General features: G+C 44.7%; 2 protein-coding genes across 3 annotated transcripts in view; one reads left to right on the top strand and one right to left on the bottom strand.

Annotated features, from left to right (window-relative positions):
* Positions 1 to 27,270, bottom strand: part of PLEKHN1 (pleckstrin homology domain containing N1) — a 56,771-nt gene that overhangs the window by 23,773 nt on the left and 5,728 nt on the right. For both annotated transcript variants that reach the window (XM_082230097.1, XM_082230098.1), the window contains exons 2-5: positions 26,178 to 26,277; positions 7,980 to 8,126; positions 6,808 to 6,888; positions 2,779 to 2,866 (exon numbers count right to left, since the gene is read on the bottom strand). In XM_082230097.1, the coding sequence (XP_082086223.1) occupies positions 2,779 to 2,866; positions 6,808 to 6,888; positions 7,980 to 8,126; positions 26,178 to 26,277 (416 nt within the window). The remainder of the gene's footprint in view (positions 1 to 2,778; positions 2,867 to 6,807; positions 6,889 to 7,979; positions 8,127 to 26,177; positions 26,278 to 27,270) is intronic.
* NOC2L (NOC2 like nucleolar associated transcriptional repressor) overlaps positions 22,032 to 27,270 on the top strand; it is a 143,637-nt gene continuing 138,398 nt past the window's right edge. Inside the window, exons 1-2 of the mRNA XM_082229940.1 lie at positions 22,032 to 22,124; positions 26,599 to 26,669. Of these exons, the coding sequence (XP_082086066.1) occupies positions 22,047 to 22,124; positions 26,599 to 26,669 (149 nt within the window). The 5' untranslated portion in view covers positions 22,032 to 22,046. The remainder of the gene's footprint in view (positions 22,125 to 26,598; positions 26,670 to 27,270) is intronic.

The following is a 27,270-nucleotide window of genomic DNA, read 5'->3' on the forward strand; positions in this document are numbered from 1 at the left end:
CTGGCAAGACCTGGGTTCAAATCCTCACTCAACCATTAAGTTCACTGTGTGCTCTCGGGTCAGCTGCTTTCTCACCGCCTAGCCTATTTCACAGGTTTGTTGTGAGATTTTTCCTGCTTCACCTGGAGATTATAGTTATGGAATGGCAGAGATGGAAAGGGACCGTGGGGGTCATCTAGTCCAGCCCACTGCAATGCAGGAATCTTTTGGCTCAACGTGGGGCTTGAACCCATAATCCTGAGATTAAGAAAGAGTCTCATGCTCTACTGACTGAGCTACTGCAGTCCCCTGCTCATCTTCCCAACCTACCTCAAGGCTAGCAGAATACAACTATTCTCCTTTCATCCCTGGAACTTCTCATGTGAACTTTTCTTTTTCTGCTAGGGAAATGAGAACACCGCCCCACACCCCCTTCGTTTTCATTTTCTAACTTTCTTTTTCAAGGGAATTGCCCTTAAGGGGAGGAGGAGGAGGTATGCCTTGTGATTTTTTAGATTGCAGAGGGGAAAAGTTCACACCCTCTCGATGAGCCCAGGGAACTGCTTCTTAAGACAGTGCCTGCAAAACCTCAGACTGTACCCAATTTCTCAAGCCCATTTTGCATATCGGGATGATTCCTGAATTTGGGCAAGCTGCTGCAGCCTAGTGACTCAAAACCTATGTAGGTAGTGTGCCGTCATCTCTCTACCCCTGCTCCTCCCTCCCAAAGCTCAAAAATGGATTCTTCTCCCTGCCTTAACATGTAGTAAAGTCTCTTCATGACCTGTTTGAATTTGGAAATAAGACAGAGACTGCATACAGACCATACAGTTGAAAAGCACATGACTTCCCCAAAATAATCCTGGGAAATGTAGTTTGCTAAGAGCACTGGGGAACTGTAGATCTGTGAGGGGTAAACTACAGTTTGATTATTTAAAAATATTTATATTCCACTATTCATTTAAAAAATAATAATCAGAGTGGTTAAAGAATATGAAGCCATATAATAAAAGCTACACACAAAAAGTTAAAACTCAAAAATCAGCTACATTATGGAAATATGTGTACTTAATTAACTGCATAAGCCTGATGGAATAGGAAAAAAATTCAGCAGGCATTTAAATGTTGAAACAGAGGACGCCTGCTGAATATTTATTGGCAGGGTGTTTCATAATACTGGGCTGATGACACTAAAGGCTCAGTTATTTTTGTTGTCAAATGAGCCTCGCCAACTCAAGGAACAACCAATGACCTCAGTGATCAAGTTGAGATATAAGGGCTCAGGTGGTCTTTAAGGTACCCTAGACCTGAGCTACTCAGGGCTTTCTTTATTAATGCGAGGGCTTTGAACCTAGCTAGGTAGATGGATAGTCAGTGCAGTTGTTTAACAATGGTGTCTCATGTTGTCAGCCAGGTGCCCCCATCAGCAGTCTGGCTGCCACATTATGCACCAGCTTGCCTTAGTATTCTCAGTGTAGATTGACAGCAACTCTCCAAGTTTTCAGGCAAGGGGCATTCCCTGTCTACCTGGAGTTGCTGGGGACTGAACCTCGGACCTTTTGCATGCAAGGCAGATGCTCTTTCACTGAGCTACGTTCCCTCCCCAAGAAGCGTGACTTCCCTTTCCCAGGGGCTCACCTGGGATTTGAACCCAGGAGCTCTCATACCCAAAGCGAGAATCATACCCCTAGACTAACAAGACTACAAGCAGATGCTATCAGGACAGCCAAGTTATGTGGCCGTGTCAGTCAGCCAACCCTTCCTGGGACAGCAACCTGTCTGTTCAGTGGCTCCAAGGGCTTAGTCATTCCTGAATTGCAGCAACTGCTGCTCAGCTACCAAGAATGATTGTTTAAAAGCAGGAGGTAGTCAGAGAGAGAAAGAGAACCCGATAAAGATTGTGGACTCAGACAAAGGCCGATGAGTGGGTGTCTTGGCACTGCCTGCCTACGTGCTTCCAGGCCAGAGGTGTTTTGGCAACAGCAGCTGGAATCCAATGCCTATTTCTTTAGAGAGGGCCAACATGTCCAAACTAAAGGCCCATCCAGACTTCCTTTTCTGCTGCATTTCTAGGCACAGGCCTGCTCTGTTTCAGCACTTTTATTTTTGCCCCAATGCTTTCCTGTGAAAACCCATTCTTTGCCACTGAATCGAAGCAAACAACAGCCAGCAGAAAACCTGAATTGCCATTTGTTCTGATTCAGCATTAAAGAGTGGCTTTTCTGGAGAAAGGGGCAGGGCAAAAAAATAAATAAAGCATTTGGGTGGACCTGTGCCTAGAAAGGACGGGGTAAAAAGGAAGTGTGAATGAGCCCTAAAATAGTAGCTCTCAATTTGTGGAGTTTAGAGGAGATATAGCATAGCTTAAAAGTGGCCGGTGGAGGTCAAAGTTAAAAGGTTGGCTAGGAACATAAGGCAGTTAGAAAGAACCTGCCGGGACCAATTCAAGGTGCTCATGTAAGTGTTTAAAGCCCAAAATGACTTAGGCCCCAGATATCAGAAATACATCTCCTTCCCTACAGACCTTGGGCGGTAAGCTATTTTTGGCTTTGCTCATTTCACAATTGCAAAAGTTTTGCAGCACAACCCCAAATTGCCCCGACACAAACCCTTTTCAGCCCTACTGACACCAGCTATTCTGTAGGTTCCCACTTTGCACTGCAAAAGCATTTCACCACCACCATCTACTCTCTCCCACTTAAGAAAAAGCACCTCCTCAGGAAAGCATTCATTCCATAGTCACCACAGAAAATGACGTCATACCAAAAATAGGTACGTCAAAGAGTGGCTTGCTCTCACCTGTAATTTGAAAAGCATGCATCTCCTGTTGGGCGCCCTTTGGGTTTTCAAGCTCGTTCAGCTGAATTTCTCTGAGAGGCACCAAGCCCTGTGAAAAGAGAATGAAACAATCTTATATCTGTCAACCCAACTGTGTTTACCAAAACTCCCCTTTTAAATCCAGAGGTGTATCAGAATGGATTCAGGCTTTGGTTGGATGGCGCTGTGTATGCCTCCTTCCAGCAACTCCTGCAGCACAAGCTGGTGCTAAACATATTGCTCTGCTTTCCTTTGGACCACCAACAGTGAGACCGAGAGGGGAGTCTTGTTGTCTGGGCAGCCCAAGGCCTCCATACACACTGCCCAGGCTTGCCCCCCCCCCCCCGGAGAGGGCACTTCAGTGCTGCTGATGCAGCAGTTTGACTTCACCCCCAGAGGTGAACTCCATTGTCTCTCGAAACAGATGGGTGCCAACAACAACAACTTCCAGAAAAGCATCCTGGTAATTGCAGCATGTTAAGGGTGCTGAGAGTGGTGCTGTGGGTTAAACCACAGAACCTAGGACTTGCCGATCAGAAGGTCGGCAGTTCGAATCCCCGCGGTGGGGTGAGCTCCCGTTGCTTGGTCCCTGCTCCTGTCAACCTAGCAGTTCGAAAGCACATCAAAGTGCAAGTAGATAAATAGGTACCGCTCCGGTGGGAAGGTAAACAGCATTCCGTGTGCTGCTCTGGTTCGCCAGAAGCAGCTTAGTCATGCTGGCCACATGACCCGGAAGCTGTCTACAGACAAAAGCAGGCTCCCTTGGCCAATAAAGCGAGAGGAGCACCGCAACCCCAGAATCGGCCACGACTGGATCTAATGGTCAGGGGTTCCTTTACCTTTACTAAGGGTGCTGAGGGTTGTTAGGAGATCCTGAACTAACTACGGTTCCCAGCATTCTTTGGGGGAAGCCAGGACTGCTGAAGTGGCATAAAGGTAAAGGTAAAGGTAAAGGTACCCCTGCCCGAACGGGCCAGTCTTGACAGACTCTGGGGTTTGTGCGCCCATCTCACATCTATAGGCCGGGAGCCAGCGCTGTCCGGAGACACTTCCGGGTCACGTGGCCAGCGTGACAAAGCTGCATCTGGCGAGCCAGCGCAGCACACGGAAACGCCGTTTACCTTCCCGCTGGTAAGCGGTACCTATTTATCTACTTGCACTTAAGGGTGCTTTCAAACTGCTAGGTTGGCAGGCGCTGGGACCGAGCAGCGGGAGCGCACCCCACCGCGGGGATTCGAACTGCCGACCTTTCGATCGGCAAGCCCTAGGCGCTGAGGCTTTTACCCACAGCGCCACCCGCGTCCCTGCTGAAGTGGCATAGGATGCTTTAAATATATGGTACAGATGTAACATGTATGTAATGTGGGACGCGGGTGGCGCTGTGGGTAAAACCTCAGTGCCTAGGACTTGCTGATCGCATGGTCGGCGGTTCAAATCCCCGCGGTGGGGTGAGCTTCCGTCGTTCGGTCCCAGCTCCTGCCCACCTAGCAGTTCGAAAGCACCCTTAAGTGCAAGTAGATAAATAGGTACTGCTTTATAGCGGGAAGGTAATGGCGTTTCCGTGTGCTGCACTGGTGCTGGCTCGCCAGCTGCAGCTTCGTCACGCTGGCCACATGACCCAGAAGTGTCTTCGGACGGCGCCGGCTCACGGCCTCTTGAGCGAGATGAGCACGCAACTCTAGAGTCGGAAACGACTGGCCCGTACGGGCAGGGGTACCTTTACCTTTACAGATGTAACGACTGGCCCGGTTCCTGTGTAACTCTAGCCCAAATCACAGCTAAGTGTGAGCAAGTGGGGGGCGGCGTGTAGTCAGAGCAAAAACTGACTGCCTTGCTCCTTCCCCAGTCCTGCTGCTGCCCTGCTACCTGGAGCTAAGCAATGATTTGGTGTAGTATTACATCCAAAACTGGGCTCGTAGTTTTTTATCTTCTCCAGACAAACCATAAGCAGCAAACCAAGAACAAACTCTGGTTACAGCTCATAGCTTGCCTGGAGCAAAACTTCAGGCAAGCTAAGCAGCACAGTGGGCAGTAGTGTAGTGGCAAATTCAGAAGTGCACAATCCCTTTCATGATAGCCGCAGCCACACCCCTTCTTGGATTATACAATAAATCTTAGAATTATACAATTAGGGATGCTATGCAACAATCAATGCAGATCTCCGTGTGTTGCCATTCTGCTAGATCTATTATTTTCTGTCCATGTGGATGACCAAATGATTTGGAGTGCTCCAATATATTCCATTGCATGTTAACAGAATTAGGATACAGTGGTATCTCGGGTTACATACGCTTCAGGTTACAGATGCCGCTAACCCAGAAATAGTACCTCGGGTTAAGTACTTTGCTTTGGGATGAGAACAGAAATTGTGCTCTGGCGGCGCGGCGGCAGCAGGAGGTCCCATTAGCTAAAGTGGTGCTTCAGGTTAAGAACAGTTTCAGGTTAAGAACGGACCTCTGGAACGAATTAAGTACTTAACCCGAGGTACCACTGTACAATTATCTTGAAACTGAGCACCTGGATGCTTTCGGTTTTCCCAAAAGCTTAGCTTTGGAGCACACAGGGGCTGAAAAGCTCCCCTTCCGTACTGATCGGGCATCTCTAGGGTTCTGTATACAATTTTTTAAACACAGCTCTAAGATACTGGAGACAGGGACCTGCCTTTGTGAAGCCAGATAACTACACCAATCAAGTCAGAGGCAGGAGCGAAGTGGCTGTGATTTTTAGCTTTGAGTACCCACACACTTGCTCACTCATGCTTAGCCACGGTCTGGCTTAGTGTTCTGTGAAACCCAGGCCATTCTGTGCAAACCAGACACATGAGTTATTCCCACGATGGTATCTATTTGAATAATGACCTGATGCTACCCAAGAAGGAGGCGTAATTGACACAAACAGTAGGGGAGCAAATAAAACTTATGGACTCTTTGCAACAGGTGACTCATTGTGATTCAGCCTGGAGGACATTGGAAGCTGCCTTATACAGAGTCAGACCACTGGTCTGTCTAGCTCAGTGTTGGCTACACCGGGTGGGAGGGGGTGGAGAGCCTATGTTCAGCCAGAGGGCCACATTCCGTTTGGGGCAACCTTCCAAGGGACTGGGGCCAGTGGTGGGTGGGGCCAGAAGCAAAAATAGTAGCCTGTAAAAGCTACTTTTGCAAAGTGGGCTCTCTATCCTCCACCTTATCAGAGTTCAAGCACACATTTTAGCCAGGCAAAAACACTTGGGCTGCTAAGCAGGGCCACTGAGCGATATGGCCTGGAAGAACTTCGATGGTCAGATAGAGAAGCCCTTTTGAACCTTGGGCATGAGGTTCGCCACCTAAGCTGTCATTTGATGTTTATGGTCTGTGGGTCAATATAAACAGAAATAACCCTAATGGCAATTTCAAATGAAAGCACAGGATACGTAGGTTTTGTCATGCCACTAAAAAATTGGTTCTCAAGTAAATTCCCCACAATGCACTGGGATTGCTCTCCCATGGGTCCACAGAAGAAATAAAATTCTCAAAATAGCTACTCTCTGTGAAAAGACAGGTCAATCCACTTTACAGTGGTTATTTGGAAGACCAGGACCAGGCAGAATGGAAAAGGCATGACTCAGCAATGTCAAGAGAGGTCTGGGGAGGTTTTGCGCCCTGAATGCACCCGCAAAGGCAAGAGGCTTTGAGATCCAAAAGTGCTTTTTCCCTTGTCTTGGTTTGCTGCATGATTCACAAGCCTGCAGTGACAAACTCATTTGCCTTGGATAACCAAGGGAAACAGTAAGTCATTGCAGGGATTGTTTATCTGCATCTCTGGCAGAGGGAACTCAGAAACAATTTATTTATTCAGATTTATGCCTCTGAATACCAGTTTCTGTGAATTGCTGGTGGACAGAGTGTTGCTGCGCTCATGTCCAGCTTGCAAAGCCACTGTGAGAACAGGATGCTGGGCTAGAAGGACCGCTGGCCTGATCCAGCAGGCTGGTCTTGCATTCTTATGATGTGTTAAGAGTCTGCCATCCTTTACCTGATAGGTGAGTCCATTTGGACCGAGGGATTGAAAATAGAGGTAGGCTTGAAAGAGCTCCAGGTAGCAGTCGTTCATCTCCTACAACAGAATGAACACATTAAAAAAAGGTATTTCCAGGGGCCAGAGATCTTTAACATTATGTCCTTCAAAAATGCCTTCTGGGACTGAAGGAGACTTAAAATTAGTAAAATTTAACGCTCTAATAGCATAAAGAGAAGGAAGAAACTATACACAATTCAACAGAAAGGAGGAGAAAAGGGCAGTGTTTAAAATGTATGGTGTTGCCGAGGGCCTTCTGGCGGTTCCCTCATTGCGAGAAGTGAGGTTACAGGGAACCAGGCAGAGGGCCTTCTCGGTAGTGGCACCCACCCTGTGTAACACCCTCCCTTCAGATGTGAAGGAAATAAGTAGCTATCCTATGTTGAAAAGACATCTGAAGGCAGCCCTGTTTAGGGAAATTTTTAATATTGAATGCTGTATTGCTTTTAACACTCGATTGGGAGCTGCCCAGTGTGGCTGGGGAAACTCAGCCAGATGGGTGGGGTATAAATAATCAATTATTATTATTATTATTATTATTGTTGTTGTTGTTACATTAGTCTCCATGGCCCAGTGGTGTGTATTAAACATACAGGGCAAGAGGGCCAGCTCAGGACATCCTACTTGATTAAGTTCTGCACCACTACTTAAGCAATGCCTTGCTGGATCAGATTCAAAGCCCACACAGTCCTGCATCCTTTGCAAGAATATCATAAACTAACAGGCACCAGACTGGCCATTCAGAAATTTAGGCTCCATCTGCATTTTATGCTGAAAGCGGTACCATGCCGCCTTGAACAATCATAGCTTCCTCCAAAGTATTCTGGGAACTGTCATTTGATAAGGGTGCTGAGAGTTGTTAGGAGACTCCATTCCTCTCCCAGAGTGGTTTAGCAATCAATCCTTCCCAGGCAACTCAGAATTGTAGCTCTGTGATAAGAATAAGGGCACCCTAACAACTCTCAGCACAAGCTATAGTTCCCATCATTCTTTGGAAGAAGCCATGGCTGTTTAAAATGGCACGATAGTGCTGTAAATGTATAGTTTAGAATCTTGTATCTACGCAGCCTTGGCGTTCCTCCTCTCAAAGCAATTTTTGGCATCTGCCATTCCTCCTCTGCAGAACTCACCTGACACTGCTGAAATTTAAACTTGACCTTGGAGTAATAGATAATCTTCCCCAGGTTCCGCACCACAGTCTTCCTCCTTCCCTTCTTGAACAGGTTTGGGAAACGCTGGTCAAAATTTTCCTTCTCATTTTCCTGGTTGGTGAGGTTCTGCAAAAAAAAAAAAAAAAAAAGTTAGTAATATAGCATTTCTATTAAGATAATAATAACTAAAAAGTCAAAAATGGCTCATCACAACAGGAGATCAAACCCTTCAGAACCAGCCAGGTTGTTGTTTTTTTTTTTAAAAAAAGATGCCATTCAACAAACCTTTACTCAAAATAGGTTCATTGAAATTAATGAACATGACAAAGTGAGATCCATTAATTTTAATGGGCCTGCTGTGAGTAAAGGTTAGTGGAATAGGGCCCAATGTGTTTTGACACATTTTTTTTCTTTGGTGACTATTTCCTATGAATGTAATTTGTTTTAACTAATTTTAATACTGTATTTTAAATCATTGCATGCTGCCCTGGAATATGCTGTACTGAAGGAATCGGTATGTTTATAAGCGCCACATAATACTTGCACCTCATCTGTAAGAATTTATTTTTTAGCGTGACAGCACCAACCCTTTGGAACTCCCTGTGTATTGATATCAGGCAGGTGCCTTCACTGTATTCTTTTCGGCACATGGCATAGACATTCTTATTTAGACAAGCCTACCCATATATTTAGAAAGTTCATATGAGCTTTAATTTGTTTTATTCTAATCTACTGTGGTTTTAACTTTCTTCATGTTTTAAATTATGGTTGTAAACTTTTAGTGATGCTTTTACTGCCTTATCCTTTCTGTAAACTGCATTGAGGCTTTTTTCTACAGTCAAGCGGTATGTAAATCATATGAAATAATAAGACTAATGGCAGGTAATAAATGTATGTTTGGTTGTTATTTTGGTTAATTGCTGTGTAATTTCATGTCATTTCTCAGTTGGGTTGAATAAGTTCTTTTGGTGATTTAATTTAATGAAAAGCTTTTGAAAACGGAAGAAGGGGGCCAAAAGAACCAGCAATCTTTTTCTTTTTTGTACTGGCTTCCCAACTGGTAAAACTGAGTTTAGAACTAACTGTACATTTAAAATGATCCCATTTTAAACAGTCATGGCTTCCCCCAAAGTATCCTGGGAAATACAGCTTGCCAAGGGTGCTGAGAGTTGTTCGGAGACTCCCTATTCCGCTCGCAGAGCTACACTCCCCTGTGTCCTCTATGAAGAGGGACTGATCGTTAAACCACTCTGGGAATTGTAGCTTTGGGACAGGAACGGCAACCCCTCCAGCAACTCTCAGTACCCTTGACAAGGATTCTTTGAGGGAAGCCATGACTGCTTAAAGTGGTGTGAATGTGGTCTTCAGTTAGGAGTCTAAAAGCCAAACACCACTGGACTCCACTCTTTAATGTGTTGCCTGCTGAACTGCAATTACAGTGGTACCTCAGGTTACAAACGCTTCAGGTTATGTGTTTTCAGGTTGCGGACCACAGGGAACCTGGAAGTACCTGAAAGGGTTATGTCCGGGTTTCGCCACTCGTGCATGTGCAGAAGTTCTAAATCGAATGCGCAGAAACACCAAATCGTGTCACGCATGTGCGCAGACGCGGCGCTGCAGGGTGCAGACGTGCCTCCATCACGGATTACGTCCGCAACCTGAGGTTCCACTGTACTGAATTTCACACGTGGTGCTAGTTTCATGTGATGTCAGTCAGTGCAGATCATAATGAGCTAGATCACCGTTCCCCAACCTTTTCCTGACCGTGGCCCCCTTCCGACCTTGTTTCCTTCCTGTGGTCCCCCATGGGCATAGCCTGGGGGCAGGGGAGAAGCTGCCCCCCCATATGTAAAAATCAATACAAATCTGAGGTTCTGCTCCCTAACAAAAATTCTGGCTACACCCATGCAACCCCGTCCTACCAGTAGAAAGGTAGCTATTTAAATGTTCTGTTTGTAAATAGATGTTTTATTTATAATTTTTATAATTTATACAAAATATAATTACATAAAATGATAGGAACATAATGAAATATTGCTGAAGCAGAAAAACAGAATCATGAAGCTGGAAGGGACACCAAGGGTGATCTTTCTAGTACAACCCCCTGCAATGTAGGAAATTCAGCTAAAGCATCCATGACAGATGGCCATCCAGTCTCTGCTTAGAAACCTCCAAGGAAGGAGAGTCCAGAACTCCTGAAGGGTATCCATCTTCCATGTATTATAAAAATTAAACAACACTTATTTGACCCCAGTTATTTGACACAGAGGGGGGAACCTCCAGATACAGTCCAAAAGGTACATAGGGAGTTCTGTATATCTGGGAGATCTGGGAAAAGATATTGTCATGTGGAGGAGCCCTGGCTTCCTAGATAAAACACTATAGCCCCACACACCCTTACCTGGGAGTAAGGCCCACTGACCTCAGTGCTGCTTTCTTCTGAGTAGACAGCTGTTTACTAGAAGCAAGTCAGCAGCACCAGACAAACCCACTTGGCTAAGTACTGGGGTGGATTTCACCCCACGCCTTGCAGAGCCGGGCAGACTCTGCCAACGGGCCCAGCACTGGCAGCAGCAACAAGCAGCTCTGGCTCACCCAGCCCTACCCATTGCCACCCTACCACTACACTTACCCGACCTGGGGGTTCTGGATCACAGACTCTACCAGTCAAAACGGGAGCCTCAGCGATCACTGTCTCCCGCTGAAAACAAACCAGTAATGCTCCAAGAAAATGCACATGGCAGAAAGGAGCGCTAGGCCCTGGTGGGCCATCCCCCATAGCCAGCCAATCAGGATTTAAAAAAAAAAAAACGCTTTCCCTTTCCCCTTTTCACCTCCCTCTGTCGCCACCTAGCCTCATGCCGTGGCCCCCTATTTATGTGATTTTCACCTGTGGCCCCCTTGGCATATCCTTGGGGGGGGGAGCAGGTGCCATATATAGCCCCCAACTGAGAAACATTGAGCTAGATAGACCAATAAGGCAACTTCCTATGTTCCAATTTTCTCAAGCCCCCTAAAACCAAGGGCCAGCCCAGATCAAGGAAGAGGTAACAGTCTCAAAACAAAAAAGCTGGCAACCCTAAATTCATCACAGATGCCTTTCCTAAAGGACAAGTGGTCTGGGGTGTGTGTTTGTTGTACAGTCTCCATGCCAGCCAAGGATTTAAGGTTTGATTACTGCAACCCAGACTCTCTGCTTACAACCCTGGAGAGGAGTCAATGAGGGGGTTTAAAAACAAACTACGGCTAATCTCCTCCACATCCAGCATTGTGATTAACCCAGCTAAGTGGCTTAAGAAGGTGCTAACTTAATTTGAGCCCCAAAAGTAGAGGTTACCAGACTTGGGTGAAAGTCAAATCCTGCAGCTGAGCTGTAAGTACACATACCCCCTTCCTAATTCTTTGAACTCAGCTGCTTGTACAGCTCTTGCTTTTCCCTCTCAACCTGGACACAAATCTTTACATGCCCATTAGCCTTTACAGTGGTACCTCGGGTTAAGTACTTAATTCGTTCCGGAGGTCCGTTCTTAGCCTGAAACTGTTCTTAACCTGAAGCACCACTTTAGCTAATGGGGCCTCCTGCTGCCACCGCGCCGCCGGAGCAAGATTTCTGTTCTCATCCTGAAGCAAAGTTCTTAACCTAAAGCACTATTTCTGGGTTAGCGGAGACTGTAACCTGAAGCATATGTAACCTGAAGCGTATGTAACCCGAGGTACCACTGTATATGCTAAATCTTTACATGCCCCCACAACCATATTTGATCCGATTTGAAAACAGAAGCCATATGAAGACATCCACACCATCTCTCCACTCACTGGTATGGGCAAAAAGTGGGTGAATTTGAAAAACATTCAACTGCACTGATGCATTTGACAACATGCAAATGCAATGTGAAACACACTGGGGGGGCAATGATTTTGCTGCCCTTTAAGCCAGTAATGTGTACACATGTACATATGGTGCTTACTGGTGATTTGTCTACAGGGATGTTATACGGTAAGCAGCATTCACCCCATGTTCATCCTGATTTATTTGCTGGGTGTTTATATGCCTTGCCATTAGTTATTCATCCACTCTTTTCAAAGCATTTCACCATCACTTTTCAAACAGCAAAAGGAGTTGCAATTTTTAAAAGTTTATTTGTTGTGCTAGAGCACCAGAGCTCTTTAATCCACGGTGAATGTGCAAACCTGAAGTTCTGGTATGTGACTCAATCGCTCCCGCAAACTACAGACAGCCTGGAAGCAGCCCTATATAAAAACAATGCAACTTTTAAAATTCCTGGAGGAATATTGCCCTAATATATTGGGATTTGTATCATGTGGATGACCATTAAGGAGTTGCGTTATCAGGCCGCTGGTCCATCTAGCTCACACATTCTACACTGACTGGCAGCAGCTCTCCAGCGTTTCTAGCGGGGGACATTCCCAGTCCTACCTGAAGATGTCAAGGACTGAACCTGGGACCTTTTGCATAAAAAGCAGGTACTCTTACCTCTGACTATGTGTGGCATTTGATCATGGGGGGCCCCACCAGTCTAACATGGTACAGTCCAGATAGAGCTTTACCATCTCGTCTTGTGTTTGCTTGCAAGCACTAAGGTTACGAACAACTCAGAATTTAAATCCCTCCTTGAATAATGTTTGCACAGACACTCAGTGCTGATGGCCACTGTTTGGGCAAATGCAGACTCAATTAGCAGCTTTTTGTTTTGTTTCCAAGAACAGAAGCGGAACACAAGAAAAGCCCTGCTGGGTCAAGCCAATGGCTTGTTTAGTCTATCATTCTCTTCTCCCAGTAACCAAAAGAGGCCTGTGGGGAAATGGATGATTTTTAATAAATCATTCTTTTCTTCAGCATACATACACATTCATTTTTGACCCACAGGTGACTGATCAAACAGGTTGGGGAGGTTTTTGAAGAGCCGGCAAAACCTGTTTATTCAGGACCAAGGACAAAGATGCCTCTTGTTGTACAGCTTTCAGCTGTCGTCCTTCTTCCTTTGTCAGAAAACATCAGCACTGTACTCCCTTCCCCTCCGTCAAACGCATGCAGTGAAGCTAAGTAAAAGAACCAACTAAAGTCCTAGCTTCAAAAAGGAAAAAGTCTTTTGCAGCCTGAAGGAGAGCGTGGGATCAAGTGGCAGGCAGATAGCACAATCCAGGCAGGGCAGGGTTCCGCTGAAGTTAGCCAGTCCTAATCCATATATGCCTGCTTTCTAATAACTAGTGCCAACAGAGACAGCTGCATGAGCCCCCTTGATAGATGAAGGCTCAGCAGTTATTAGCCAGACCAACATTGCCCTGGGTGGTGCTTTGGTTAGCTCACTTCTCAGGAATGGGCCTTCACCTCTCTGCAACAGCCACTTCAGAGACCCGTCAACAGCTAGAGAGGAACCAGTTAACTGGTGACATGGTGCTAATTACCCACAAGCCCTTTTTATCTTGGGTTTCTCTGACATTAGCTGGGCCTAATTGGATCAAGACATCAGCAAAGCCTACAGACAGATAACACCCTTTGGGCTGCAGGATTTGGTGGTATGGTAGAAAACATATATCTATGCCTTAGGACCTCCTAAGGTATGGAAGGTAGCTCAAGCAAGAATGCAAGATGCATACGTTATCTTTTGCTACTAGGTCAACTTCCATCAATGCTGAAGGTTGCTGGCCTTTGAGCATCACCATGTGCTTCCAGACAGTTATTGCTTTTAGGCTGGATACAATTCCCTCCCAATGAGGAAAGTGATGAGGAAGTGTGGGATAACATTTGCTTTATGTAGTGTTGTCTAACCTCTGCACAAACAAATTGGAATGAATGTGTCTAACCTCCCTGAAGACTTTGTGCAAGCAAACCGGGATAAATCCACAATGAACACGTCTAGATGTGGAGCCAGAGCTTCTCCTCATACAATTGGAAACTTTCTAAGGGTCAGCTCACATGTTACTAAAAAGAGAGGTGGCTGCAAGCATCTCTTAATTTCAAGGGACTTGCTCCTCACTCAAGCTGCCAGGGAGGTGCTTCTTGTACTAAGTGGTAAGAGAATCTGCACATGTTCAGAAGGGCACTTTATTATCACCTCTCATGCTCCAAGCATAAATCCCAACATTGAATTTCCAGGCTTAATTAAGGCCCATATGCTACTTCTTCACTGAAGAAATCTGGTGTCACTTTGGAATTGTAAGAAACCGAAAGATCAGCGCCTTTCTGAATCAGTGGTTAAAACCAGTGTACTTTTGAAAGGATCATTCCACCAACTTGATTCAAATGTCATCCAACTGTGTCCAGATGAAAATCTGCTCCTTGACCTCAGGAGCCATAATGCAAAATCTGGTTACAATATCTTAAGAGGTGTCCAAATGCACAGCAAACAAAGATATATAGTATTTCCAAAATATACAGTAGATGAAAGCCAGAAGCTTATGCATCTCTGCTACACCAAGTTTCCACTGATTCATAATTTACATTTACCACTGCTGTGGGTGGTAGAACTCAAAGCAAAAACAAATAGTGCAATCCTGTGCATATTTACTTGGAAGTAAGACCCAGGGTCAGGACTGCTGCATACTTGAGGGTCTACTGGGCTTCCTTAGTAGTGGTTACTGGAACTGTGGCTCCTCTGATCAGCACCAGGCAACTACCTTTTATACGTCCTGAAATGCCCTAAAGCTCATGAAAGGGATTGTGGGAAATTTAAAATGGTGACCAGTCAACAGTGAGAGCGGCGGGTGGCGGGATTTGAAGAAAGGCTCGGACAGCATCAGCGGTAGGCTTTGTCAGACACTGAGGCCTGGCAGCTGCCCCAAAGCCATTCAAAATATAAAAGTTAGAAGTAATGTATAACAGCCCTCTGTTGCTGAAAGGATTGCAAGCTTTGGAATCACACAATGCTTCTCCAGGAATATCTGCCCTTATAACCAGAGCGAGATAGAGTTAGTTAGCTACCTTTCGTTGAAGCTGTCCTGTGGGGGACAGATTAGAATCTACAGGGCATCAATGAGCATGGATCTGGAGGTGGGAACTGCTAAGCGACAATTAACGATTTCACCGAGGGGCAATTAAAGTGAGGAGAAAGAGATTAAATATTTTGCTGCTGGGTTATTGATCACCTGCCAACTCTGAGACAGATAAAGGGGGGGGGGGGAATGCAAGCCAGTCAGGACAAAGCTGTTGTGAACACAAAGGCTCAACTGGCAGTGAGGTTTTCCCAGATAAAAGAGATATTGGGGCAACCGCTGCCAACTGCAATTTTGGGGAACTTTTTGGTTGTAGGAAATCGAGCTTCAAATCTTTGCTGAGTCTCAAAGTTCACTCAAGGCTCATCCACACTCACCTTTGCTTTGCACTTTCTAGGCATTTTTTGTTTTGTTTTGGTCCTGGCGTTTTCTCCAGGGAAAACCACATTTTACTGCTAAATCAGAGCAAACGGCAATTGGTTTTCTGTGGATTGCTGTTTGCTCTAATTGAGAGGTAAAACATGGCCTTTCCTGGGGGAAGTGCCAGGACAAAAATAAAAGCTCAAACACAGAGCTGGAAAGCCCAGACCTGTGTCTAGAAATGTGGCACAAAATGAAGTGTGGATGAGCTCTCATTCGGCTTAGGTGAGTCACCCTCTCTCACCCTAAGTTACCTCAGAGGATGGTGCTATCCAGATATCCCAGGAAAGGCAGGAGAAAAACATGAAGGAGCAAATCCAGAATCACAGAATTGTAGAGTTGGAAGGCACCCCGAGGGTCATCTAGTCCAACCCCCTGAATTGCAAGGAATCTCAACAGAAGAGATTCTAATACACTGAACAGCAGCTAAACTGACATATTTATAACAGGGATGGGGAACCCTTTTCACACTAAGAGCCACATTCCCCTCTGGGGCAACCTTTTTGGGGCCACTTGAAAGTGGTGGGAGGGGTCAGAGGCAAAAGTAGGTGGAGCAATGAATGCAAATTTCACCTTTGTGCAGTTCCCATGCATACTCACACAACCCTCTGTATCCTCCATCCAGGCATGCAAGATGCCTGATCAGAGTTCAAGGGTGCATTGCAGCCAGGCAAAAACACTCAGGGAGAGTGCAAAGCAAGGCCAGTGAGGGATGCAACCCAAGGAAAGCCTGGGTAAAGCTCAAGGGACGGATAGAGAAGGTAGGAAGGCTACATTTGAACTCTGGGAATGAGGTTCTCCATCCCTTATCTAGATGAATGGCCTAATTCTTACTGAGGTAACAGACTGGAGGTCAGGCTTCCCATGACTGAACGATGTTCGATACAGAAAAGTTCAGCAAACCCTGGAATGTCAGATAAAATCTTGCACTGGGACCCTTCTTTCAAGGACTCATGTTCTATGTGCAGGGAAATTATTATTGTGAAGGAAATCCCCCACTAGCAACCTGAAGCGGTACAGCTGAGACAGAGGTTAACCACCTGAGGGAGAAGAAGGTGGACATCTAATGTAGCTTCTAACATTCCATCCTGATCTGCACTGTGAGAGCGAAACTCACCCTCTATTGACCTCTCAGGTGCTCAGCCCTCACAGACTTGAAATTCCACAGAGGAGAATGCAATGCGCTCCCCACTCTCTGCAGAGACGAACTGCGCTCTCCCCCAGGGGTCTTTGCACTCTGAAAGCTCTCCTGCCACACGCACAGTGCACTCATCCTAAAGATGAACAATTATGGTAATGCCCATCTCCTTGTCACCGAGGATGTGCTTTTCATTCAAGTATTTTCCATGGTTCAACACTGAAACAGAGGCATAGCACCCTGCAATCTGCACCACTTGCACAACCACCACTGGCATCCTATTGTCCTGTGCTGCATTGTCCCCAGCCTTAAGGTTATAATTAGTACGTCTGATTATCCAAATTAAGAACGTAAGAGGAGCCCTGAAGAAACAGCCTGCTGAATCAGGCCAGTGGCCCATCTAGTCCCACAACCTGTTCTCAACAAGGCCAATCAGATGCAGGACCAGAGTGTAACAACACACTCTTCACTTGCGAGACCTAGCATACTGTGAGTCCTAGCATATTGCCTCTGCAAGCAGAGGTAGAATACAGCTATCGTGTCTAGTGGCAACAGATAGCCTTGTTCTCTGTGTATTTGTCCAAGGCTGCATGCATGCCATACATTTAAAGCAGTCCCCCTCCCACTCAAATAATCCCAGGAAATGTAGTTTGTCAAGGGTGCTGGGAACTATAGCTTTTGAGGGGTAAACTACAGTTCCAAAGATTCTTTACAGGGATGTGCATGCTTTAAATGTATGGTGCGTGCACAGATTATCCTCTTTTAAAGCCACCCAAATTGGTGTCCATCACTATTCTTGTGGCAGTGAATTCCATAGTTAAACTACACACTGTACTTTCTTTTGCCTGTCCTGAATCTTCCAACATTGGGCTTCATTGGATGTCTGCTAAGTTCTAGCGTTATATCAGTTACTGCTTTTCACACTGTGTCAAAGCTGCAGATGTTCGCTCGTCATGTGTAGGAGGGCTGATTACAGATCTACAGCTGTGATTTTCAGGACTCTCCCAAGTGATACCATTTGTACTTTTTTCCTGTTTAAAAATGCCAAAACAATGCTGGGATGCACATAAGTTCCTGCTACCATATCAGAGCTGTGGCTTGAGGAGGCACAAACGTAACTTCAAAAGCATCAGCAACTGAGAACATCTTATCATTTTAGGCTCCCGGTGGGCCCAGAGATCAGGGAAGAGCAAAGGCAGGACCAAGAATGGAATTTATTGCACATGCAAGCCTCAGACAGAAGCATTTAACCTAAAGTTTCTCAGTGCTTAATTATCAAGGGTAACCTTTCATTAGCACAGTCACAGGCTGATGTGTTCCACTTTCTCCGCTGTAGAAGAACAAAGCTGTCCAAAAGGGTCAGAACCCATAATTAGAACATCATGTATACTCTGAGGTTTAGATACATGTGGCCACAAAAGTATACCGCAGTGTTTCTTCATTAAATTCACAATTCTGGGTTATATGTGGAGGCAACATGTTTCCACTCGTATACCTGAAGAGATTTGTGTAACAGTATGAACGACAGGGCTTCTGTATGGTTCTGGCAGGGTCTCCTCTGAAGGCAAACAATTCTGCTGTGTCAGGAGTGACCAAATGACTACAATCACACCCGAAACAGATCAGTTATCACATACCCACAGTGAAGGCTGATTAGGAGGAGAAAAGGCCACTGCAGTAAATCACAGAGACACAGCAAGTAACCTCCTCTTTTGGTGAATCCTTTTATAAACACACATAATCCTATGCAAGTCTACTCAAAAGAAAATCCCATTGAGTTCAATGGGGCTTTGTAGCACTTAAGTGGGCATATAGGATTACAGTATAAACTGACAGTATAGATGTTTTGGAGTCCAAAACATCTACAGGGCAGCACTTTGCTGAAGGCACCATATACAGTGCTGGCAACAGAAGTGAGAAAACATCTCGCTCTCTTTCAAGAGAATAACTTGGATTCATATTTTAAAACGGCCCCTTCCACCTGCTCCCACACACCCCAGCATGCTACTTATTTTGTGTGTTACTACAATCAGCCACACACCCAAATTTAATTAGACGCCCTTCTGGGCATTAAGTGGCAACCCAGATTTTCATCTTCCCCCACATTCCCAGGCTTTCCAAGCCAATAGGAACTCAGTCGCTTTATGCAAACCACCAGCAACATCCTACTAACTCACTAAACCTGATTGCAGCTTCAGATTATGTCTCAATTGGAATAGCAGAAATCCGAGTAAGGGTGGTTGGTGCGAATGGGTCTGTAAAGTTAAGTTCTGGATTGGTGCATCCTAGAAGCTCCATTGCCACATTTAATGGCAAGAATAGTGTGCCAATGAAAATGTAGGGGTGTCAGGCATTATTCCCGCAATGGGCTGGCCTTTGCCCTTTAATGTCTCCTGTGTTCAAGAACTCCTGAGGTGTAGAATAATTACACTGGGCAAATTGCACAGATACTATACAATCTTGTTCACATGGGATGATGAAATAATTGTGATTCATTCCAGAAATATCTTTTGCTTTGTCAGCCGGTTCTGCACGTCGTTTCTGCTTCTAGTTTCACAGTACAAATCCTTCATCCCCTGAATGGCTCATTTTTGTTTTTCAATGATTCAACAGGCAAAAAGAACTGTGAGCACTATAGGCAAGTAAGTGGCTTAGTATCACTGACATACTCAAGAATCAAGGGCGGCAGGGCCCTCCCCTCACAATCAGTCCAAGATAAACTATCTATTAGGGGAGATAAAAATGGCATTTGTTTAAAATATTTGAATGTCTCAGGCTCAATCCCCAGTGCACCCAGTTACGGCTGAGAAGGCACCCAGTCGAGCATCCCAAACAACTGTTGCCAGTCAGAGTGAGATGGACCCATCATCAGGTCAGATCAGATCCACACAATACATTAAAAGCACATGGCACCCCCCCCCAAAAAAATACTGGAAACTAATTTACCCCCCTGCCCAGAACTACTGTTTCCAGTACCCTTAACAAACTACATTTCCCAGGATTCTTTAGGGAAGTCAAGTGCTTAAAATGCTGCTTATCTATCTTTGCCAACTGGAAAGTTCTCAAGGCAGCTTACAATATATACAAAAATTACAAAAGTGAGAGATGTGAAGTGTCCTTAAAAATAAAATAAAAAACGGTTCTGAAATTCTCACAAAATTCCAGTCAAGCTGAAACCTCACATCAGTAAAAACACCAAGAAGTCTTATGGCACCTTAAAGAGACTTCATAAATATATTAAAACACCTACTTCTGTGCATTCAAACAGTTTTGTCAGATGCTCAGACCACAAAAGCTTATGCCACAATACCTTTGTTAAAAGGTGCCACAATACTCTTTTGATTGTTTTCATTCCAGGAGACTTACACAGTTAACCCTCTGGAAATCTTCTCCTATTAGCACTACTTCTAGCAGTTTGCATCACAAATGGGTAAATAAACGGAGGAAAGGGGGGGGGATTCCAATATCAGCTGAGATAATTTATCTCAATTTGCCTAATGCAGCAATATATTATTCACACACACAGAGAGGCACCTTCACACTAGGTAGTGTCTTAACTGGTGAATCATAACACCATCAGTGGAAATCTGAGGTCATTTCCTGCTCCATCACTTATCAGAATAACCCAAGCAGGGGGTAAAGAAAGACAAAGCAAAGATATGGCCAAAGGTATGTGGGAAACAGATGAATAATCTCAAGGTCTTAACGTTAATGTGTGAAGGAAGGGATGGGGAACCTGTGTGGCCCTCCAGGTGTTGTTGGGCAGCAAAACTCCCATCAGCCTCAGCCAGCAGGGCCAATGGTTAGCGACAATGGGAGGCATACTCCAGCAAAAATAAAATAAATTTTATTATTATTATTATTATTATTATTATTATTATTATTATTATTATTATATGCTGCCCATCTGGAGGGTCACAGACTGGCCACTCCTGCCTTTAACTACATGCTGTGTGAAGAAGCACTTTCTTTTGCCTGTCCTGAATCTTCCAGAATTCATCTACTAATAGGTTGTACACGACTAAGGCCCCATAACTCTTTAAACAGGCATCGCCCTTCCGTCCAAGAAGCCTGGGAACTGTGTTTTGTTAAGGGCACTGAGAGTTGTGAGGAAACCCCCCATCGCCCTCACAGAACTACAGTTCCCAGAGTGGCTTAACAATTGATCCCTCTTCCCATGGAACTCTGGGAATTGTAGCTCTGTGAGGGAAAACAGGCAGTCTCCTCACAACTCTCAGCACGCTATGGTTCTTGGAAAAGACATAATTACTTAAAGCTGTATAAGAGCACTTAAAATCTATTTTTTTTATTTCATGTATGCACCGCTTGAGTGTAGAAAAACAAACCCTCAAAGCTGTTTTCGAAGAGATAAAACAATAAAATCAGTGGGAGGGGGGGACGACAACAGGCATACTTTTAAAAGCGCTAAAACAGATGATTGAAATTACATCAACCTTCTAAGCATTTGGGCGGGCTCATCAAAACAGGAATGTTTGCAGCAGGTGCCAAAAAGAGTACAGTGGAGACGCCCGTTTGATCTCATTAGGCAGGGAGTTCCAAAGTGTAGGGCATAGCCAAGATTTTTGTTGGGGGGGGGGCAGAACCTCAGTTAGCTATGTATTTTTATTGATTTTTACTGATTTGCGGGGAGCAGCAACTTCCTCCCCCCCCCGGCTATGCATTCTTACAAATGCAAAATGGGTATTACTGTATGTGGCACCTATAGACAAGTTGAAGTGGTTGAGTGGGCACATGTGTATGGCACAGATGGGGCCTAAAGTCCTACTCAGAGTAGACCTATTGAAATTCATTTCAGTGGTTTCACTTCTGAATAGGACTAGCATTGGATACAATGAATGAACAACCTGTTCACCGTACCAAAAATGTACAAAGTGCTAACCTCCTACACACACACACACACACACACACACACACACACACATTAATGAAATATTATCAAGGGCCTTCAGGCAGAAGACATTTGGCTGGTGGCCTAAATAGGAAGAAACCAGAGTTTGGGGTTTTTTTCACTCCCTTTATCATCACTCAGCAGTATTTCCACCCCTCTGGGCTTTTTGTATTTCTCACAGACACTCATTCATGCCCCCCCCCCACTGCTCCAAGCGGAGGTTTTGATCATTTTGGGTTTCTCTCAGCACCTCACAAGAGAAAGAGAGAAGATTTTGAAGCCCAGTTCCTAGCTGGAGGTTGATCGAGCAAGACACGCACCGACATGTCTCGCTTTGCTCCGCCTCAGCTATAGGTGAGGCTAGTTAAAAATTAAACTTCCTCAGACCTTAGCTAGAACGGAGAATCCAGTGACTTATACTTTAATCACCACGGATGGCCACCATGTCAACTTTGGACAGGCTATTGCGTCACAAGGGGAGGGGGGGCTCTGAATTAAGCGTCTCCTTGAAGACATATTAAAAAAAAGTGTGGTGGAGATAATATTTGTTAACTAAACTTCTCTTCCTTCCTCACAGAGTCAATGTTGTTTTTGCCCCAAGGGCATGCGCCACTGTGCTTGGGAAATGCAGCAAGACAGGAAGTGGTTGACATCGGTCAAGGCGCACAACTGCTATGGGCCCGAATTTCCGCCTTTGCCAAAGGTAATTCACTCTATCTTTTCTCTGCCTCAGGCACAGACAATATCACCTGGTATTAAGGACCCTGTCATCCTTTCACAATCTCACTGATAGTATATATAACCCTCGTATATGCAATTGTTTGTTACTGGTGGAGTTGCAGGTTTACTACAACTGCTGTAGCTAATGTGTGCCATGAGAGAGTTGACATGAGCACCAACATTAACTCCTCCATTACAGCACAATCGTATTGATTTTTCTCCAGAAGCAAGTCCCACTATTTTCGAGAGCCTTGGGGCAACTCCAGACTGATATTTTATTGCGGGTGCATTCTGCAATGTGTCAGTGGTGTATTTATCCCAATTTATCAGTTGTTCTGCAACACTACAACATTATTGCTGTCTAGAGGGGCTATAGTGCAACAGAAGTGTGATGAAAACTCATACAGAACATTTGTGGAGTTAAAAGTTACAGGATTTCAGCAGAAAGTTACAGGAGTGGAAATGAAGCACTATGCCTGCCCCCAAACCTTTTGCAGGCAGAAGCAGTATTTAATGTGGGATAGTGTAGGACTGCCCCAAGAGCCTCGTGAGCACAAATAATCATAAACACAGAATAAAAAGGATGCCTGAATGAGCCTTTGCAGGGTAAATGCACAGAAGATTGCAGCTATAGGCAATGTAAACCAGGCATAGGCAAACTCGGCTCTCCAGATGTTTTGGGACTACAACTCCCATCATCCCTGACCACTGGTCCTGTTAGCTAGGGATAATGGGAGTTGTAGTCCCAAAACATCTGGAGGACCGAGTTTGCCTATGCCTGATGTAAACACATCATTTGACCCATCATGGTACTCCATGTAAGTTATTCAAAATAAATTACCACCCTACTCTGGGCAATAGGCATCTGGCTGGCCACCGTGAGAATAGGATGCTGGACTAGATGGGCCATTGGCATAATCCAGGAGGGTCTTATGTTCTTAATGGTGTGCACATGTGTGTTTATGCGTGCATGCGTGCGCATGTAAGTGGCCTACAACAACCAGCCGCAACACTCTACAGATTAAGGTCAAAGGATGCAAGGCAGAATCCTTAATGATCTCATAACAGTATTTAAAAGACCGAAGTTCCTATTCAATTCACACATATTTTTATTTAATAAGATGTATATATTGCTTAATGATAATAATAAACCCTCTAAGCAGTTTGCATAAAATATAAAATATCCATAAGAAAATATAGATAAAATCAAAATGTCAAAACAAGTAGACATATTAACATGGTCTAAATATAAATAAAGCCAACCAATTTCAAAACAGCAAATGTACATATCTGGGCAGGTTTGCCTAAACGTTTTTAGCAGGCATCAAACACAGTACGGTATGTTAATGGGCAAGGAGCACCAAAGTCTAGGTGCCCCCCCCCCACGCTGTATAATGTTATATACCCTGTAACATTATACAGCATTTGTGGCTGTGCAAGCAGGCACCCATGGAATAAGGCAAGCCTTCAAGTAAAACTGTTCCTGAAGTGTTGAGGGGAGGTGGGTTATTGGTTTGTGGGTTTTCCTCTCTCCCCCCCCCCTTTTTATTATGTATTTTGTGTTTTTATCTTGTATTTTTAATGTCACAAACCACTCAGAGATCTATGGATGAAAGGCAGCGTACAAATTTAATAAATAAATAAAACAAACATAAATATTTCAAGAGAAGCACCTCAAATTTGGCCCAGTAACAAATTGGCAACCAGTGGAGATCTTGGAACACGGGTGTAATATGTCAACAGGGTCTCTCACTCGCTTTGAGAGCCAGCGTGGTACAGTAGTTGGGAGTGTTTGATCAGGACCTGGGAGACCACAGTTCAAATCCCTACTCAGTCATGAAACTCACTGGGCCTGTAGTTGTTTCTAAGCCTAACTTACCTCACAGAGTCACTGTGAGGATAAAATGAAAGAGAGGCAGAACCATCTATACCACCTTGAGCTCCTTGGAGGAAAGATGGGATATAAATGCAATAAATAAATGTCCACCTTGAGCCCCACTTCCATTTGCATTATAGGCAGAGTACATCCACCTCATTTAGAATGTTGTTGTGGAATTCCTGAGCAATCTATAGTATGTAAAGCTCTTTAAACTCTCTAAAGCACTATAGATGCTAATTACTGCATATAAATGCTACTCCTTTCCAAACATGTAAGCGTATCCCCACACAGCAAATTGATGGGGCTTTCAGCTCAAGCCATCTCTTAACTTGGGGTGGGTCTCACTCCTTTGAAGACGTTATGGCCTACAAAACATGGAAATTAAAGACTCCAGGCAAAAGGCTACTTCATTGTGATGGCAGCGTCACCATGTCACAGAAAAAAAGCACTTCAGTGGGGCAGGAGAGGAGGCTGGACACATCTGCCTCGTGCGTGTACGAAAAGTAGTTCACCTAGTAGATTAACATCCACGTCGCATGTTTCAAGCACATGATTTCTCCCAAAGAATGCTGGGAGCCGAAGTTCATCTCTCACAGAACTACAGTTCCCAGCACCCTTAATAAAATACATCACCCATGATTCTGTGGGGAGGAAGCCATGTTCTTTGAATGTGCTCTAACTGCATGGCGTGGTTGTCTCTTGTGTGCATCCCACAAGGCCTAGCTCAATGTTTCCCCTAACAAAACAGACATTGGTAATATTTTTGCAAGTGCAGCGTTTACAGTCAAGGTGGAAAGAGAACATTAAGGGAGGACAAACAAAACTGCTCCCAGCACAAATCCGAGGGTGAGGGAAAAGGTGGCAGTAAAATCTACTTGTGGGTTTGATCCAACATTTCCAGAAGCCCTATCTGACCCTGCCTTGGCTTCTTGGGCATTGCAGTAAAGTGATTTCTTTGGGGGGTGGGGGTGCGGCACTGCCGCTGATAAAGCTCCTTGGCCAAGGGCACAAGGGACCCTAGGTACGTCTCATGTAGAGCAATCTGTGTGCGTTACAGAATTACCAACTTTTGCACCCTGGGAAGGATGAATCAGCCTAATCCATCAACTAGCTTCCTGCTTTCTCAAAAGAACAGGGAGAGCAGCACAATCCCTTCCTCCCCACCTTTTTGTAGTCATAACTCCAGATATACAGGTTGGTGACAGGGCTCTGTCACCATCTCCACCCAGGGAAATACAGCATGAGAACAAGCAAACATTCCTCAATGGAGAAGGGATCTGGGCTGCACACACACCTTTACACATTTAAAGCACACCCTCAAATACTAGGAACTGCAGTTTGTTAAAGGTGCTGGGAATTGTAACTTTGTGAAGGTAAACTATGGTTCCCAGGATTCTTTTGTCTGGGTGAGGGGGAGTTTGCTTTAAATGTGTCAAGGTATATATACAGCCCTGATCCCCATTCTGAATTCTTGTTTAAAAAGGCTCAGGGCAGGGAAATATTGACTGTGGGCTGGCTAATGTGTTTTATTTTTTAATCATGGGTAATTAAAAGCTCTTGTGCGTCATGATGACAATAGCAGGCCCACTGGTTGGCCAGAAGTCATGCTGCAACTTTCACAGTGAAACAATTCTAAAGACTGTCATCCATAGAAGAAGAACCCTAATAATTAAAATAAAGGTGATGATGATGATGATGATGATGTTTTTAGATGTCCTAAAAGTCAGCTGTAGCTTTCCTCCTTAAGACCTCTGGGAACTGTAGTTTGACAAAGCTGTTAACTATCCCTATAACAGGCATGCCAATCCTTCCATTTCCAAAAACTCATTGGGGCACAGCATGAAAATCTGTTTAAACCAGGCTGGCTTAACTAGTTTAAACCAGACTGCATTACAGTGTGCAAAAGCAATTTTATTTGCGGGTTGAGGATTTGTGCTTACAAATTGCATCTCCTTAGCCACAAACTCAGTGAGTGGCCTTGCTCAAGTCCCTATCACAACCTCGGTTTCTCGTCTGTAAACGGAATACAATAGTCACTTATCTCACCTCAGGATGTCCAAGATTAAAAGAGGGCCTGAAGACACACAAAACATTGGATAGCAGAAATGTCACCACCATTATTCAAATTAAGATCACTATAGATCTCAGAGCACTTACCTGGCCAGGAATATATTGGAGTATCTTGTCTGAGGTAACATCCCTCTCTTGTCCTGGTTCAAAACCAAAAAGGCTGGCTAGCTTTTTTTTGCTCTCTTGTCTGAAAAGCAATTAAAAAAAAAAGAAGAGTCAGGCGAGATCAAAGCAAGCAAACAAATCAAATCAGCAATGCATCAGGGTGGAATTAGCAACTTTTATCACAAGGCTTTTAAGTGTCCGGACCTAATGAACAGCTGGCCATCAATAACATTTAGGCTTAGTGAATTTCTCCTTGGGTTTTTTTTTTTTGGGGGGGGGGCTTTATTTCATTTGTCCTTCCACAAAGGAATGCTTCGTTTGGTCTCACTCCTCATCATGGATGGTCAAAGGATTCTGTCTTTCCCAAGGAGAGTGTTAAGGTAATCCTTTTTCTTCTTCACAGTTCTCTAAAAGAAAGATGAGGCATGCACGCTCTCTCAGAACACATGAGTTTGAAGATGATGCAACTTTAACGTAAGTAGTATGGAAGCTCAATATCGTCTACACTAAGTGGCAGCAGCTCTCCAGGGTTTTCAGACATTTCCCCCCCAGCCTTACCTGGAGATGATGGGGATTGAAAAAGGCCCCATGTTCTGCCTCAGAATTTCTTTCTCAAGGCCACTGTTGCAACTATTGCTGCAGGGTGAAAACACCCACACCCACACATGGATACCCAAAAACAAATAAGAACCTGCTGCATCAGGCAAGAGGCCTATCTAGTCTAGCATCCTGTTCTCACAGAGGCCAACCAGATGCCTATGGGAAACCCACAAGCAGGATCTGAGCACAACAGCACTGGTTCGTAAAAGTTACCTACGATAGCTAAATCAGTAAAAGTGATTTCTCTCCCACACACTACACCAACAAGCAAATCAGTGCAGCCCTAAAGGTTGTAACCAACCATGTCTTACACAGAGCAGACCCATTGAAATTAATTGACCTCCACATTCCAATTACTTCCAGTGTGCTGCTACCACTGATTTGGGAAGTAGTGTACATATGGTGTTAGCCACCATAAAGGTCAGTGCACATAGTTTTCTCAAAGGAATCCTGGGAACCGTAGTTTGTTATGGGT

The sequence above is a fragment of the Podarcis vaucheri genome, assembly GCF_965113315.1.
Source record: "Podarcis vaucheri genome assembly, chromosome: 7".
Lineage (NCBI taxonomy): Eukaryota > Metazoa > Chordata > Lepidosauria > Squamata > Lacertidae > Podarcis > Podarcis vaucheri.